General features: G+C 36.3%; 1 protein-coding gene across 1 annotated transcript in view; it reads right to left on the bottom strand.

Annotated features, from left to right (window-relative positions):
• BANK1 (B cell scaffold protein with ankyrin repeats 1) overlaps window positions 1-14,597 on the bottom strand; it is a 130,278-nt gene that overhangs the window by 90,097 nt on the left and 25,584 nt on the right. Inside the window, exons 3-5 of the mRNA XM_065736951.1 lie at window positions 4,393-4,541; window positions 2,816-2,954; window positions 700-842 (exon numbers count right to left, since the gene is read on the bottom strand). Of these exons, the coding sequence (XP_065593023.1) occupies window positions 700-842; window positions 2,816-2,954; window positions 4,393-4,541 (431 nt within the window). The remainder of the gene's footprint in view (window positions 1-699; window positions 843-2,815; window positions 2,955-4,392; window positions 4,542-14,597) is intronic.

The raw sequence follows: 14,597 nt of genomic DNA, 5'->3' as shown, positions 1-14,597 counted from the left end.
CAAAACAAGTCTGCTCTGGTTACACACCATGCAACAAATGATACCTGAGGTTCTGTCCTTTTTTAATACATGTTTTCTTATTATTTTTATGTGCTATTGGCAAAGGATGCTGCAGAGCACTGCAGTCTGCCATGCTGATTTAAAATCCAGCTCAAAACCAATATTCTTCTGCATATATGCAAAGAATCTGCATGAGAACCAGAAAACCTCAATTCAGCAGCTGAACATGGACTCTTCATGAATAGAAACCTGATGCTATCCATGCAAACAGTGCCAGAAAAATCCCATTTACTGGTGAATGAATAAAAACCCTCCAAATACAGTATGTCGTAAGATTACTTGTTTCTATTGGTTTTACAACATCTCAAAAGAACACTGAAGGGAGATAGACATTGGTACTACATTTTATTTTCATCCTCTGTCAGGCAGAATGTTGTTCATTAGGCACATTCAGTAATAAAGATGCTTATATCAAGAAAAACAAACAGAAAAGGAGAGAAACTCTGTTTTCACTTGCCTGTTTTGTTCACAGCTAGACATCACAAAGAAAGGCCTTTCCAACCCTGAGCCTATTATTGAACCATTATTAATTACTATGCAATCAAAATAAAGTCTTTACAGCACGGTATATGTTTTCTTAGCTCATACTGGCATTTAGATTCTATTTTTTTCATTAACTTATCGCAAAAGTCAACTTACCTGACAAGCAAAAGCTATTGGGTCAGCTACTTTCTGAAAGATGCGCTCAATCTCTTCTGCTGCAGTATAATACTCAATCTGTGCAGTGGTCTTAATGATACCCTCACAGTAGACATTTATATATACAGGGCCAGCAGGAAAATCTTATAAAACACAAATCAGAGCAGTTGCTGAAAAATATTTTACAATTCCAGACCAGAAATCTGAGAGAATTAATAAAAGAGCAAAGAAAATACCACAGAAAACATAAAACATTTGCATTTCACAGATGATTTAGTGCAAGCAGTTTTGTTCTCGCTGTCTTTCAATCTAACATTAAAAAGCTGACAAAAGAAAATACAGATCTGTACGAAACAGACTTATATTGCTTCATGTCAGAAAGTAGATGAAAACTGTATACTTCCAACTTTCCTTTGTTGGATTGATAATCTATAACCAGCTTCCTTATGTCTACACATTAATGAAAAGCTCATTTATATCAAATTGAAATTCATCTTTTGAAACATTTTCCTAATCGCGGGCAAGGTTCTCAAAATTGAACTTGTACTAAACTGAAAAATGTGGCAGTATAATTACTTCCATTCCAGTTATTTACCCATTAAAAACAAAAGAAAGAACTAACAGAAAGAGGCATTTGTACAGTCTCTTACTTAAGTATGACTTGCTCTGTGCATGCAGCATGAGGTCTCCGTATTAGTACATTTTATAATTCATTATTATTCATTGTGCTAGGCATCCTGCTGTACCATACCATCACTACCACGGTTCTCTTCAAATTCTAACTCTGCCCACTAAAAATGACAACCCTGCAAATGGAGAAGAGTAATAGGGCCTAAGAAATGAAATGAATAGAATGTTAACTTAAATAACTCAAATGGAAAGCTGCCCAAAACCTTTTTTTTTTTTTTAATCATTTTTCTTATAACATTAGATTAGCTAGATCCTTAGTATTAAGAAGTTACTCCAAAATATTTCCAGATAAACAGAAACACTACATAGAAAAGCGTTAAAAACACATAAGAAGTGGAATAAAATATGGGCTGCAGCTCTCTGTCCCGCTTTTCATAATATTTCATTCACTGTTCATATTTTATTACTTCAGCCATTATTGAAGCCTTCCCATGATCAATAACATTCTTACAGAACAATTCTGGAAGACCTATGAATGACGATTTAAGCTTTCCCTCTGTGAAATCCAGTTACTAATGAAAATTTCTTGCTGGTGATGTACTTCTCATTCAGGTCTCTAAGAACAGGCTCTCTTCACTGTCACAGCACTGAAGAATTCCCAGGACACACACAGTGTTTAGGTTAAAAATCAGGCCGCAGTTACCCAAAAGCAGTGTCAAGGAGCCTGTAGCCTTTATAATTTTAAATTCCTGTCTAACACTGTATTGAAACGGCTACAAAATATTATGCAAGCCTCTTTGGGAATTCACAGCAAGTAACAGAGTGTCAAGCTAAACTATGACTGCTTAGGTCGCAAATGTTTTAATTTGTAATTCTCATCAAATGGATGAGTGTGTAGGTGCGAGTCTTAAATTGGCACTGTCTATCCTCTGAGATAAAAGTTCCTGTTCTTTTTTTTGCCCTTTGTTTATCATTTTTTTCCAGGCAAAATAGGCAAGAAAGGCAAATAAAATTATGCACGGAGCAGTTGAAAAGAATTATTCGAAACCAGCAGATCCAATTGATTCAGAGAAATGACATGAATATGAAAAAAAAACAAAACACCAAAAACAAATAACCCCCATGCCAGTAAGAATTATAGAGCAAGTACAACCAATGTTATTGCATTAGATATAAAATGAAACATTTCAGTAATAGAGTAATAAGAAAAGAGTATTAGCATTCCATTTTTGAAGAATGTTAATCTGTGACTAATCAATGACATTTTAAGACTGCCACCTGTCATTTAACTACACAAAAACAATCTAATAGAACCTAGTTTTCCATAAATCACAAGACTTTGACTCTCTGCATTATTAATAAACGATCTGCACGCAAAACCCTGGTACAGAAAACACCTACAAGCAGTGGGAAGTGAAACTACTTATAAAAGTAAAGGGAGTAAAAAATTTTCTCTATATTTAAAAGCAAAGAATTTTTTTCTTACCTAATGCTTTCATGTACTTGACCTTCTTATTCCAAGAGGCTGGCTGTGTCCTAATTCGTTGATTATCTGCTATAAATTCAATTTCTAAAGTTTCATCATCAATTTCATCTTTCAACAAAATGAATATTTCACCAGGGTTCTATAAAATTAAAATATGTTCCCATTAGTCCTTCATAAAATTATACTGAAATTGTAAAACGCAAACTGAAACTTCCATTGGAAGAGAAGTTCCTTTACCAGTACCTTTGTGCAAAAGCATCATAATACCAAAACATGCTGCCATCTCAGTGTTATTTTTTAAGATCCTTTATAAACAATAAATGACAACATTAATCTTGTATTTTAAATTCAGCTTATCTAACAACATTCTTAAACTGTATTTTAAACACATACGGAAGTATTGCTACTTTTTCTATGACCATTCTACTGTACAGACTAGAAAAATGACATCCAGCTGAGTGAGAACCTAAAATACTTATAACTTTCTTAAACTCTTAAGGTGAGCTGACAGGGAAGCAAGATGGAAGCAACAAATAACCTGAGCAAGTAGTTTTCTAATGCCTCTTAAACCAGAAGGAATGCTACTCTCCTAGAACTTTACTGACTTCAACAATGAAATAACGTGCATAAGTCATGTTTAATGCATAGATATAAGATGCACGATTCAGGTGGTGCATCTGGTGCAAATGGTGCAAATGATATAGTCCTAGGAAGACTGGAGCAGAGAAAAAAAAACAGATGAAACAAGTCATGGAATGAAGCAGTTTTCTCCAACCTGTTAGTTGTTTTGCCATGGTAGGTTCGCGTTTCAATCTTTCCAAGTAACAGCAACACTGGTTTAAACTGTAGTAATTTACACTAATGTATTGTTAACATACATAGGATATAGTATAAATGGTACATCGTTATTTGATATTCAGCTGTAATCTGTCTGAAAGGGCTGACATATAGAGCAGCCTTCTGACAGACAATAATCAAAGTATGTGACATTTCAGGTATACTGCAATCTCCATCTGACTAGGGCCATTCACTTATACAAAAGAATTCAGTACTGGAAAATGCACACTTTCACATATATACTCCCACAGCAACCTTAATAAAAAAAGAACATATAGTACAGTTTCTGTCCACTAGATATGTATATAAAAATTTCTTATTTCAATTAAAAATTAGGCAAGGCGTGTGCTCACAGAAGCACTCATTTCATAACTCCCGTGGTAGCAGTACCTATGTATGTACTTATTATGGATTCGTCCAAAGAAGAACTCTATATCCCTTCAAAAGTCATCAACAACATATACCCTATTAAACTACAAGGTCCTCATGGCAATAACATTTCTATCCAAGCTGCCAAATGAGTCTCATAGAGATAAAATCCCTCAGAGACTGTCTAAAAATTATTTTAGTTTGCAAATCTTGGGGCTACAATATGGATGTGAGACAAAAACAAATAAGACTGCAGTTTCAGTGCACTCTCATTGTGGACCCTTATCTGTAGTTTATTTTCAAAACTGACACAGTAGGAATGAGGAAGAGAAGAACATTGACCCAAAGATTTTAGCATTAAAATACCTTACCTCACAGGGTATTCTTGCTGGAAGCACTAATACTGAGTAATCATTAGTTTCTAATGTGTCAGAAAGTAACTCTGTTTCAAAACCAACATTTGATTTTTCTGATGTTCCTCTGGCATCTGGTAAGCTAACATGAGAAGTAGCCTGGCAACCTGAAATAAATGAGGTGAAATGACAATATTGTTAAACCTTCCAGATGAATAAAACAAGGCAACAATGTGGTTTACAATATACCAACGAACTCTCATGGCACTTTGAGCCACATTAACAGCACTATGTGAAAGCCCAGCCGAATTTCCTTTAAGTTAAATAAGGGAAGGTTTTCCCCTGAGAGAAAGACCTTGCTTCTATATTCTTACTTTACAATCTACTTCTGTGGATAGGTTCTACTAAAGTTACTAAAGGTTCTACTTTCATTTTACTAAAGTCAAAGCAGACATGGCCATATTTCCTTGACACAAATACTCCATAGTCTTTGCCACCCTTTACGGACAAAATTCCAGATTTGAAGGCATACATATTTTTTGTTCACGGATTGGACATGCTATGCCAACCATTCAGGCACTTTATAACCAATTTCTTCTCTATATAAATATATACATACACATCGTTCCTTTGTGAGGGAAGGCCTAAGAGTTCTAGTGAACCCTTCACCAAATCAGTTTTAACGAGGAAATACAAAAACTGATAACTGCATCTGCAGAACTCTAACTAAGCCTGTGTTTTAGAAAAGCCATTCTTCACACCTGCTAATGGTCAGCTGCATCATTACTACTCCTTTCCAGACACTCTATTATTCCATACAGAACACTCTTCCCACCCATCTCAACAGACTTGCAGCAGTTCTTTATCACATAGGATTATTGAGCATATAGCAGTCACTCAGTTAGATTAATGATAACATCCCAAGGAGTATACAGTTAAAAAATACTGACTGGTTGGTAAGAGAATATCCTGAGAGATATCAACAGTAGCCTGAACTACTCTAAATCACAGAACACTCACAGCCAGTTACATTCAAAAACACAACTTTTTGGGCACATCTTTTCCTCTCAAATGGATGTAAAATATTAACATAAATTAACAACGAGCAGAATGCGGAACAGTAGCAATTTGGCTCTGCTCAAGCAAGTACCAATGCCATTTTGACTTCCTTCCAAAAGAGCCCAAGTCACTGAGGTACGCAAACCACACAGCACTCTCAAGCAGCACAAAACTCTTAGCACTCAGCATGAGTTCTAGCAATTAGCAGTTAGCTTCCCCACTTCTCACTTGTATTTATTTCCCCAAATACATCAGTTTCTCTGGTACACAATGCTCCCTCTCTTAACCAACAGTGCTGTGCTTCTAAAGGCATAGATTTTAATAGATTTCTTCTATAAGAAATGGAACAGCTGAACAAAATTGTGCTGTGGATTGTAGCACAGAAACTTTGGAATGTTTTGGCTGTTGAAGAGGTTGTGGAAGAACAAAGTTATCATTTGTCCATGTTTTGGTGAGGAAGATAGAGGCACTGTGAACATCTCTGGTGGGTGCTTCAGTGTTCACAACCACGAACAAAAATTGTCTCTGCCTACTCCTATTTATATCACCATGCCTTTAAGGTAAACCCATTTTGTTTGTAAGCTATGAATTCAGTGTAAAAGTACAATTCAGTGCAAATCTGTAAAAACACAATTCAGTGCAAAAGTGCAGAATTCTACACTCCGTACAGAAAAGTACTGAATTCAGATTAGTAAAAGTACGTCTGTCGTACGTGTAGACATTCTTTGCAGAATTTAAGCACATCTAAATTCCTTTGCCTTAGTTTATTTTGGAATATGCAGTCAGAATCAGAACTGCATCATTCTAGAGTTTGCACAAATTATTGCAAGATCTACTTTTTATAACAGACTTTGGTATTTAATAGAATGACGTATTCTCCTGATGACTGTGAAAGTGATTAGCAATTTAATAGCTAAAAAAACAAAAACAAAAAACAAGCAAGACCTCTTTCAGTAAATGTCAGGCCTACATTATATATCAATGAAAATAACGTGCAGCAGTCTAAGAATAACAGGGATCTATACCATCACTACTATAAAATGACCGAATTCTAGAGCCAAAATTTCCAGCACTCAGATTTCACCCACTGGTTGCATCTAACCTAAAATGCTGAGAAATATGGAACAACCAAGTGAAGTGTTACTTGTAGATTATGAACAACCAATACACTGGGAATTAAACGAATCCTAGGTTAGAAATGACATTGTTTTATTTAATGCTACTAAGTGTTTAATACCACAGTAGAAGATTATATTAATACAGATGGAGCACATGCATAGACATCTTTTATGTTTACTGTGAGCAGAAGGTAGTGTTCAATACACAGACCTTTAGAGCACTTGAATTCTGGACTTCTTCACTGGGCATACTCTTTGAATTTAATCAGAAAGTGATGGCTAGGGAGCTTCATTGATTGCAAGGCTTTAAGAAAAATAATAATTTAACAAGAATTTACAACTGTACGTGAAGATCATCTTAAAAGAAACATAAAAAGAATATCATTACAATCCTGAGATAAATAAGAGAGAAGATACATTAAAGGATAGGTGAAGCTTAGTAAATGTGTTCTTTTAACTTTTTATATTGGTGACCTATGTGTGAGGTTCTTAAAATGTAGCAGTAATGACTGAAATAATGGATGACTAAAATTGTACCCTTTCATGTAAGATTGAAGTGTAAGAAATTATTAACAATAGCTAATGATGCTTAGACAGCACTAAGAGCTAGAAGCTAGAAAGAAAGGAAAGCCTATGATAACCTTCCATTCAGGACGATCCTGATGGGAATTATAGTCCAATACAGAAGACAATCCTCCATCTCCTTTGGGCTGTTTTTGCAGGCTTGCTTTTGACAAACACCTATCATTGATAACCTCATTGAAAGGACTGCTTTTAATTTGAAGTTCATATTTAACTAAATGTGATAAAAATAATAAAGGAATACTATATTACTGAATTTACTACAGGTTATTTAATTGGGCACAGAACTGATGTTTTTGACTACTTCTATACTCTTTATTCATTTGCTTAACTTCAATACATCAGTTTGGTGTATCTTACACAAAATCTTTTGGAAAGCATTATTGTTTTCAATTCCACATTTCAAACTAAATTCATTCATCTACTTTGAAACTGCATTCCTTCACATGCACTGAAATTTTCATGAAGTCCTTCTACTGCCTTGTGAAATTCAACAATTAATGCCTCACCAAGGCAATTCTCAACAACTTCTACATCACACCCTACCTCTCCCTCCAAAAAAAAGAATTCTAACTTTCCAAATACAGTCTTTAGCTTCCTCTACTGCAGTCTATGCAACGATTATATACTGCCTCTGTCCTTGATTACTTGCTACATGTTTTGAATCAACAATGCATGTGACAGATCTGGGGTATTAAAAATAGCAGAAAAAAACATAAAAGATTTATATATTTTCTAAGGTTACCCATGGAATTATTTTTACAGCTAAAATTTTCTTGGTTAGACAAAAGCAGAACACCTGCTACCTTTATGAATTTCAGCTCTTTCTTAATTCTTGCTAAAGCAATGCTAGCTGAAAAAAATGAAACCGAGGAGAAATAAAGGCAAATCAGGTCAGACAGATGACAAAGTTTGGAAAGGTGATCAAGCACACGTCGCCAAATGAAAGACAGGGTACTACAGTACCAAAAGACTAAAGTGAAGACGACGTTGGAAGAGCCCCTAGCCCAGATTCAGCAAGTGAAGTGTACAAGTCATCCAGTGGGATCACACCTCAGCACCAAGCGAGCTCCAGGCTTAGGTGGTCCCACAGCGTTCTGAGGGTACAATTGAAGAGTGACTCATTTAAAATAGCCTTCCTTTCAGTTTCAAAGCCTGAATACAAACACATGAGTACTCTGCAAAAAGGAGGACTGAAAGGTAAGGAACAGGAAAAAAAAAACACCAAAGAAAAAAAACCTAACAATAAAAGAATACCACAGATACATAACACTCTAAACATAGAGAAATCAGGAGAAATTACTTAGGCACATTGTATTTCCCTGCAATTCACCTTAATTTTACCATAGATGATAATTAAAATTAATTATCTTAAACCGTGTCTGTTTCTAAACACTGTATTACCTCAGCAGAGAGTGCATCAAAGCCATTTCTAACCGCTGTATAGATGACCTGAGAAAAGCTCTGAGAAACATGGCAGAAGAAAATATCCACTGCTCTGACTTAGAAGCATTCAGTCATAATCCCACAGATGGTAACCTGGGTATCATTCAGTAAGTCTGTTTCATTCTGTGTGAACTTGAGATTTATTCATCTTTACTGGAAATCCTTTCTAAGATGCAATTTCAAAGCAAACTCCCTTTTCTCTTCAGCTGAAAAGTTTTCTTTTTCTGATGGTGAGAGAGGCCTTAGCTATTGAAAGGTTTCTAAAACCACAGAAAACTATTAAAAATACCAAAACATATAAACATGACTTAATTTCTTTATTTTTTCTCCAGTATAAATTCCAGACCAAGGTAAGTGTAGTCATTATTGAACGAGTGTTAAATAACACTTCTCTCTTTGCTGAATCATAATTCTTTTGTAAATACTTTGGCAGTTACCTTTGTTTTTCTCAAAAATCATTCTCGAACCCAGTTTCTGTTTCCATGGTTGAGTTGTTTTGTCAAAAACAGCAGCTTTTGAGAGTTGGCCTATTTTGCCCACGGCTCCTAAGTGGTCGCTACTATATTTATAGCAAAATTTTTTTCTTGCAAATAAACCACAACTGACAGTTTCTTCAAAAGTTATGAGAACAGTGTGTCCTTTTCTGTGCACTCAGACTTGGTGTTGGTGTCACCCTAGCAGAGGATGGCGCCGCAATTTACATTCGTGCCTACTTCTATTCCACAGCAGAGTAATCCTTAGCTTGTTTCCTTCTTCCTTATGTCCACATAGGAAAAGACTGATTTGATTGGAAAGGTACATACCCACTTTTTTTGTGTTAATCAGGTAAGGTTTTGTACATACTTCATCATACCAATGTAGCTGTAGCCCAATGGAGCCTTCATAAAAACAACTAAACAACACAAAAGTCATCTCTGGTGTATCCAAATTGCAAGTGAAGTACAAAAAAAAAAAAAAAACAACAAACCAAAAACAAACAAACAAACAAAAACTGGTGTTAAAAATAAAGAAAAAAACTACTAAAATAGTAAAAAATAAACAATTTACTATGGATTTTTCAGTCACCTTTACCTAAGAAATAATTTGTATGAAATTGCAGGCATTTATATATATCCGTTCATATGATTTTAAATCTACATTCAGATATAACCTAGGTCTGTGATGGTTAACTAGCTTCCAATTCGTTCGTGGACTAGCAAAAAAAATGTCAGACAAAATCAGTAATCAGCATTTCTGGTTTGGATGCATACATTTAGATTAGGGAATTCTGACTAAATCTCTCCCTTACTGTATATAACTTCCTTGTGTTTCTTTTTACTAGAATAAACTCTATGATACTTAGCAGTAGCACACTAACAATATGACCACTCTGCTGTGCTTTCCCTGCACAGATGACTCTCCCCAAGTTTCTAAGCTATTAGGCACACCAATTAGTTTGGAAATAACTACTTGCCTGAGGTCATTTAGGCGCTGAATAAAACTGCTGATGGAGCTCAAGCCTGTTATTTCCATTTCCTACATTCCACAAACTTTCATCCTGTGTCTCCTGGGAGATGGAAACTGAAACCTGAAGTCTGCCCCTCTGTGCGCACCAACAGTTCTCAGATATTAAAGCTTAACGTTTTATTAAAGAACCCATCTATCACCTTCAGATTTACTGGAGTTCTACTACTGTAAGAACTTGAGACTTTTGTTCCATTTCTCTGTGGTTCAGCACACATCTCAATTCTCTTTCAGTGAAGGATTACATAGCACCAAACACTGTCCAAAATCCAAGATGTGAAGATACAACAAAAGTGATGGAGATGAGGTATCCTCCAGCTGCCGATTCAAACACTGAAAATACAAGGACTGATAGAGGCCTCCAGCCTTGTGAGCAGACTTCCAAACCCTGTTTGTCTAATAAGATGGCCCTTCAACTTTGCTATTATTCTTAAGGGGCTACTACCTTCAACTGCTTAATGGCCCTCTTATTTCTACTCCAAGCCTTGTACAATTGGCCTGGTCCAAAGAGCACACCATGTTTGGACTTGGATGTGGCACATGGCTACATTTTTAATTACACAGATATAAAAGAACACAGATAAAGGGGATCTTTTTCAAATTAAGACATACTTCAAGGAAACACAACTAGCAGGCAGGCCAAAACCTCAGATTTCAGGCTTAAAGATTCTGCACACACCAGCCTCAGGGAACTACAAGTGATCAGCCAAACTTCCCCCTTTTGACCATGTTTGGAGCTATTCTCTCAATGAAGACTAATCCTTTACAGTCATCAAAATTCAAGAAACAACACGGCTGAAATGTAATGAAACATTGATGAAAATGTTACGTAACAACTGCTTCAGAAGAGGTGGGGAGAAGAGAAACTGAGTAGCTGATATCCACAGCCTTCAACCTATTCAAAGTACAAGATAAATATCACTAATAGTATCCAAACACTAAATGACACAAGACAATGCATTTCATGCTACAGTATTCCTTAAATCAAACTGGTAACAGAAGCTACCTTGACTGCAGCAGCTCATTTATCAGCAAGTATAACTTGCTGATGCTATTTTTGACCTCAAAATTACACACAACTTGCATATCTAAGAGACCATGTATCTCCTCATGTCATATGACTGCAGTTGCTGTCAGCAGAAAGACTCTTACCAGACACATTTGGTATCAGTGAAAAAAAAAAAAAGCATGATTTGTGAGCAAGCTCAACTCGCTATGGGATAGGTCACTTTTCAATTTACTCATACATTTGGTATGAAATAGATAAAATCTACTGACCTTTAAGGTAGATGAAACAGCACAGTTTCCTTACAAACATGATAAAGAACAGTATTTCAGACATCTGAAAAATGCACTTGGTTTCTAACTCTTGCTTATTTTCCTTCTGTTGAGGTTATGAATATGAAAGCAAGTCTGAGGTCTTTACCTTTTAAGATACTGTCCCTTAATCCTACACCTCAATGTCAGAATACACACATTTTGCTAAAATAGGATTTCTGACCTCACTGTAAGAAAGAACAGCAGAGCAGAAGTACACTGATAACTCCTTTTAATCTCTCAAAGGGATGTCATCTATCTTGTCATGAAGTGCTGGCCTTCCTCCAGTTTAGAATGGTTAAGGATACAGATAACATTATGCACTTATGCTAGCTTTGAGAACACCTCTGAGAAGGGTCAAAAGAAGGGCCAAAAACTGCTGCTAAACTGAAAGGGTAGACAACTACTACATATTAATATCATATTTCTGTAATCAGCTTGCCCACCTCCAATCATTCAGTTAATTAGTACCATGACACAAGCCTGAGAGGCAAATTGTAATAAACAGAAAGCTGTGTAACCAAAGGAGAACATTTTTCTGAAGCTATCAGCTAACAGGTATTTAAATTTGAGTCCAGTCTTGCTTTGCAGATAAAATTATGAATGTTTATTCCACAATAAGGCATTTGTATTTTTAGCTATATAGTTACAAGACTATACTCAGATACTAGTTAAGATTGCTTCACTTTAGCACAAATCATAAATAATGACTCTTTGGAGAGCAGAAAATTTCCTAAGGAACAACAAGAGAATTGCTCAAAAATGCAGCTTTCTAGTAATAAAAGCGTCAACTTTTTTCTTTATTTTTAATACAGAAACCAGAAATAAATATGTAATATCTATCAGTGGCTAAAGACCTAACTTGTTCAGCTACTAGCTGCAAGGAATGAACCCTCACAAACTCATATAATGGTGATTAGCACTTCACAACTGGATCTTTTCCAGAACTCACAGATACCAGCAAATCAGTTATTTTCACATCCGCTTGTAGCTCATATTTCTGCCAAAGGATCTCAATGATCATACTGTTTTTCCATTTTCCAAAGTATCCTCTGACCTTATTCCTCAAGGTCTCGCACAATTTACTTCAGTGTATCAGTTCTTACTGATCATCAGCGCTTTTTCATTCCTCTTTGCATTATTGGATATATTCTTTTCTTTCTTTTGAATATCTTGTCATCCACTCACTGCTCTTTCCACCCTGCTTTACATTTCCTATTTAAGCATCACACTTCTGATGTGCTCAACTTTAATTCCAGATGAACTTAAATCTTGTATCTACTCTTGCACGCTTCAGCTTTCTGCAAGCCAGTCTCCACAGAAGATGATAAAATGCTGTGTAGGGTTCTAGCAAAAATGATGTCCTGATTTATAATTTCTTTACTGAAACTGCCACTTTAGTTTTGTTCCATATATACAACTTAGTACTGCATACCTTCTTACTAGACAGAAGCAGCCACTGGATACATTTCTCACAGTTCATCAGAAGTCAAATCCTTCCTAGCAGATTGAAACTTCACATACTTTTTATATGGCACCAACACTGTTTCATTTACAGTTGCCATCTTATCTTTCTTGGCTTTGAAAAGACTGATGTGCCGAACTGCGGAAACTGCAATAATCTCTTTCTGGAGGTGCTTTTCCCTCTGAAGTTCTGCAGCAGTACCAAGACAAGACTTTGTATTTCCTTGCTGTTATTCAGAAGTCAGTTTTCACCACACATACAGGGTACTATTGTTGTAAATGTCTTTTCTAGTCAGTCCTTTCAACATGTCAAACCAGCTGGGAATCTCCTTGGTCCTCTTAGCAATACCTAAACATCATCAACCTGTAGCTGCTAGAGTTGAGATTACTGCATACTTGGGATCCCGTAGAATTTCTTGGCAATGAGCAGGAAGAAGGCTGCAGCAGGAAGGGAAGAATAATTCTCATTTTGTGGTGTGATAGATGAATCACCCAAATGTTGACAACAATTACAAATTTGCTTGGAATGTAAGTTTTCAGCTCCCTCCTTAAGTGCTTCCATACATTCACTGTTATCAAGACAGCTGCCAAAAGCCGACAGAGAACTGCAGTCCAGACAACTCCAGAAAAAAATTCAAGTGAATTTTTTTCACTTTTTTGTTCTATTTCTTTTATTGCAACATCTATCACTGAGCTAATGAAAAACTTGGACTCCAAGCTTCCCTTCAAGCTTCCATTTAAAAGCAGAGGAGGATTCATATGAAAGATGAGTCAAGGTTTAAAGTAGGAGTAGCTTTGAAAAACACCTCCACCATTTTTTGTCATCTCAGAATTCTGTTTTCTTTGTTTCCTTCTGTACTGCCATTTTTCTAGGCATCCCAATTATTTGTCAAAGGAATAGTGATGTCAGTTTATTGAGCCACTAGATACTGATTCAGTAATGACGAAAAGCCACCTTTATACCAATAAGCCTCTTCAGTGCATTAAGCCACAGCCCAATCAGAACAAGATTGAAAAAGACATCCTTAGAAATCTTGACAGCGGGTCTGTAGAGGTATAAGCAGTGCAAATTCACAGCAGCTTTCTAAAAGAGATCACACCAGTGCAGCTACAATGTCAAGATAGTAGCTGCATGAATGGAGGTGAGACCAAAAGGAGTTGGTTTAGAAATAGAGAAATACTTAAACACTCACTTTCACATTACACACATTTCAAAGAGACCTACTTCCAGCTAATTCTAGTCTGGACCCATAAGCTGCCCACCTGCCAGCACTGGAAGTGCATCCAGTGGGCTCTAAGTATCCAAGACACACATCCAAAGACTGGTCAGCATTGTGAACAAAACTAGTAAGTGGGAATGACTGGAGTACCTAAAAGCAGGTACGATTACTTGAAGAAGATGAAATCCTATATGCCATAGGTCACTATCACGTATATTGAATTCATGCTCCTAAGCAAGAGCCAGTAAGCTTACAGCATCTTCTGGACCCGATATAGTGTCATGGAGACAGACCCCCAGGCAGTAATCTGAGTCCAGCAGCACAGAACTGATGTACCAGGATTACCAAGGTAATTCTCACTTGTCCTCAGAAGGACTGTTTCAAAGCAGTAACTCATGGTGTTGAGTCAAAACACTTCACAAAAGGCGCCAACCCAGAAACAAAGTTGTTATGGGACAGGAAACCCATAACACAGCTCTACATCCAGAATAAGTGGAGATTTTGCCCTTCTTTT

This window comes from Cyrtonyx montezumae, unplaced genomic scaffold (assembly GCF_038088225.1).
Source record: "Cyrtonyx montezumae isolate F1298 unplaced genomic scaffold, pur_monq_1.0 scaffold_2, whole genome shotgun sequence".
Taxonomy (NCBI): Eukaryota; Metazoa; Chordata; class Aves; order Galliformes; family Odontophoridae; genus Cyrtonyx; species Cyrtonyx montezumae.
Note: the sequence above shows the minus strand (reverse complement) of the source record. Positions and strands in the feature narration are given on the sequence as shown.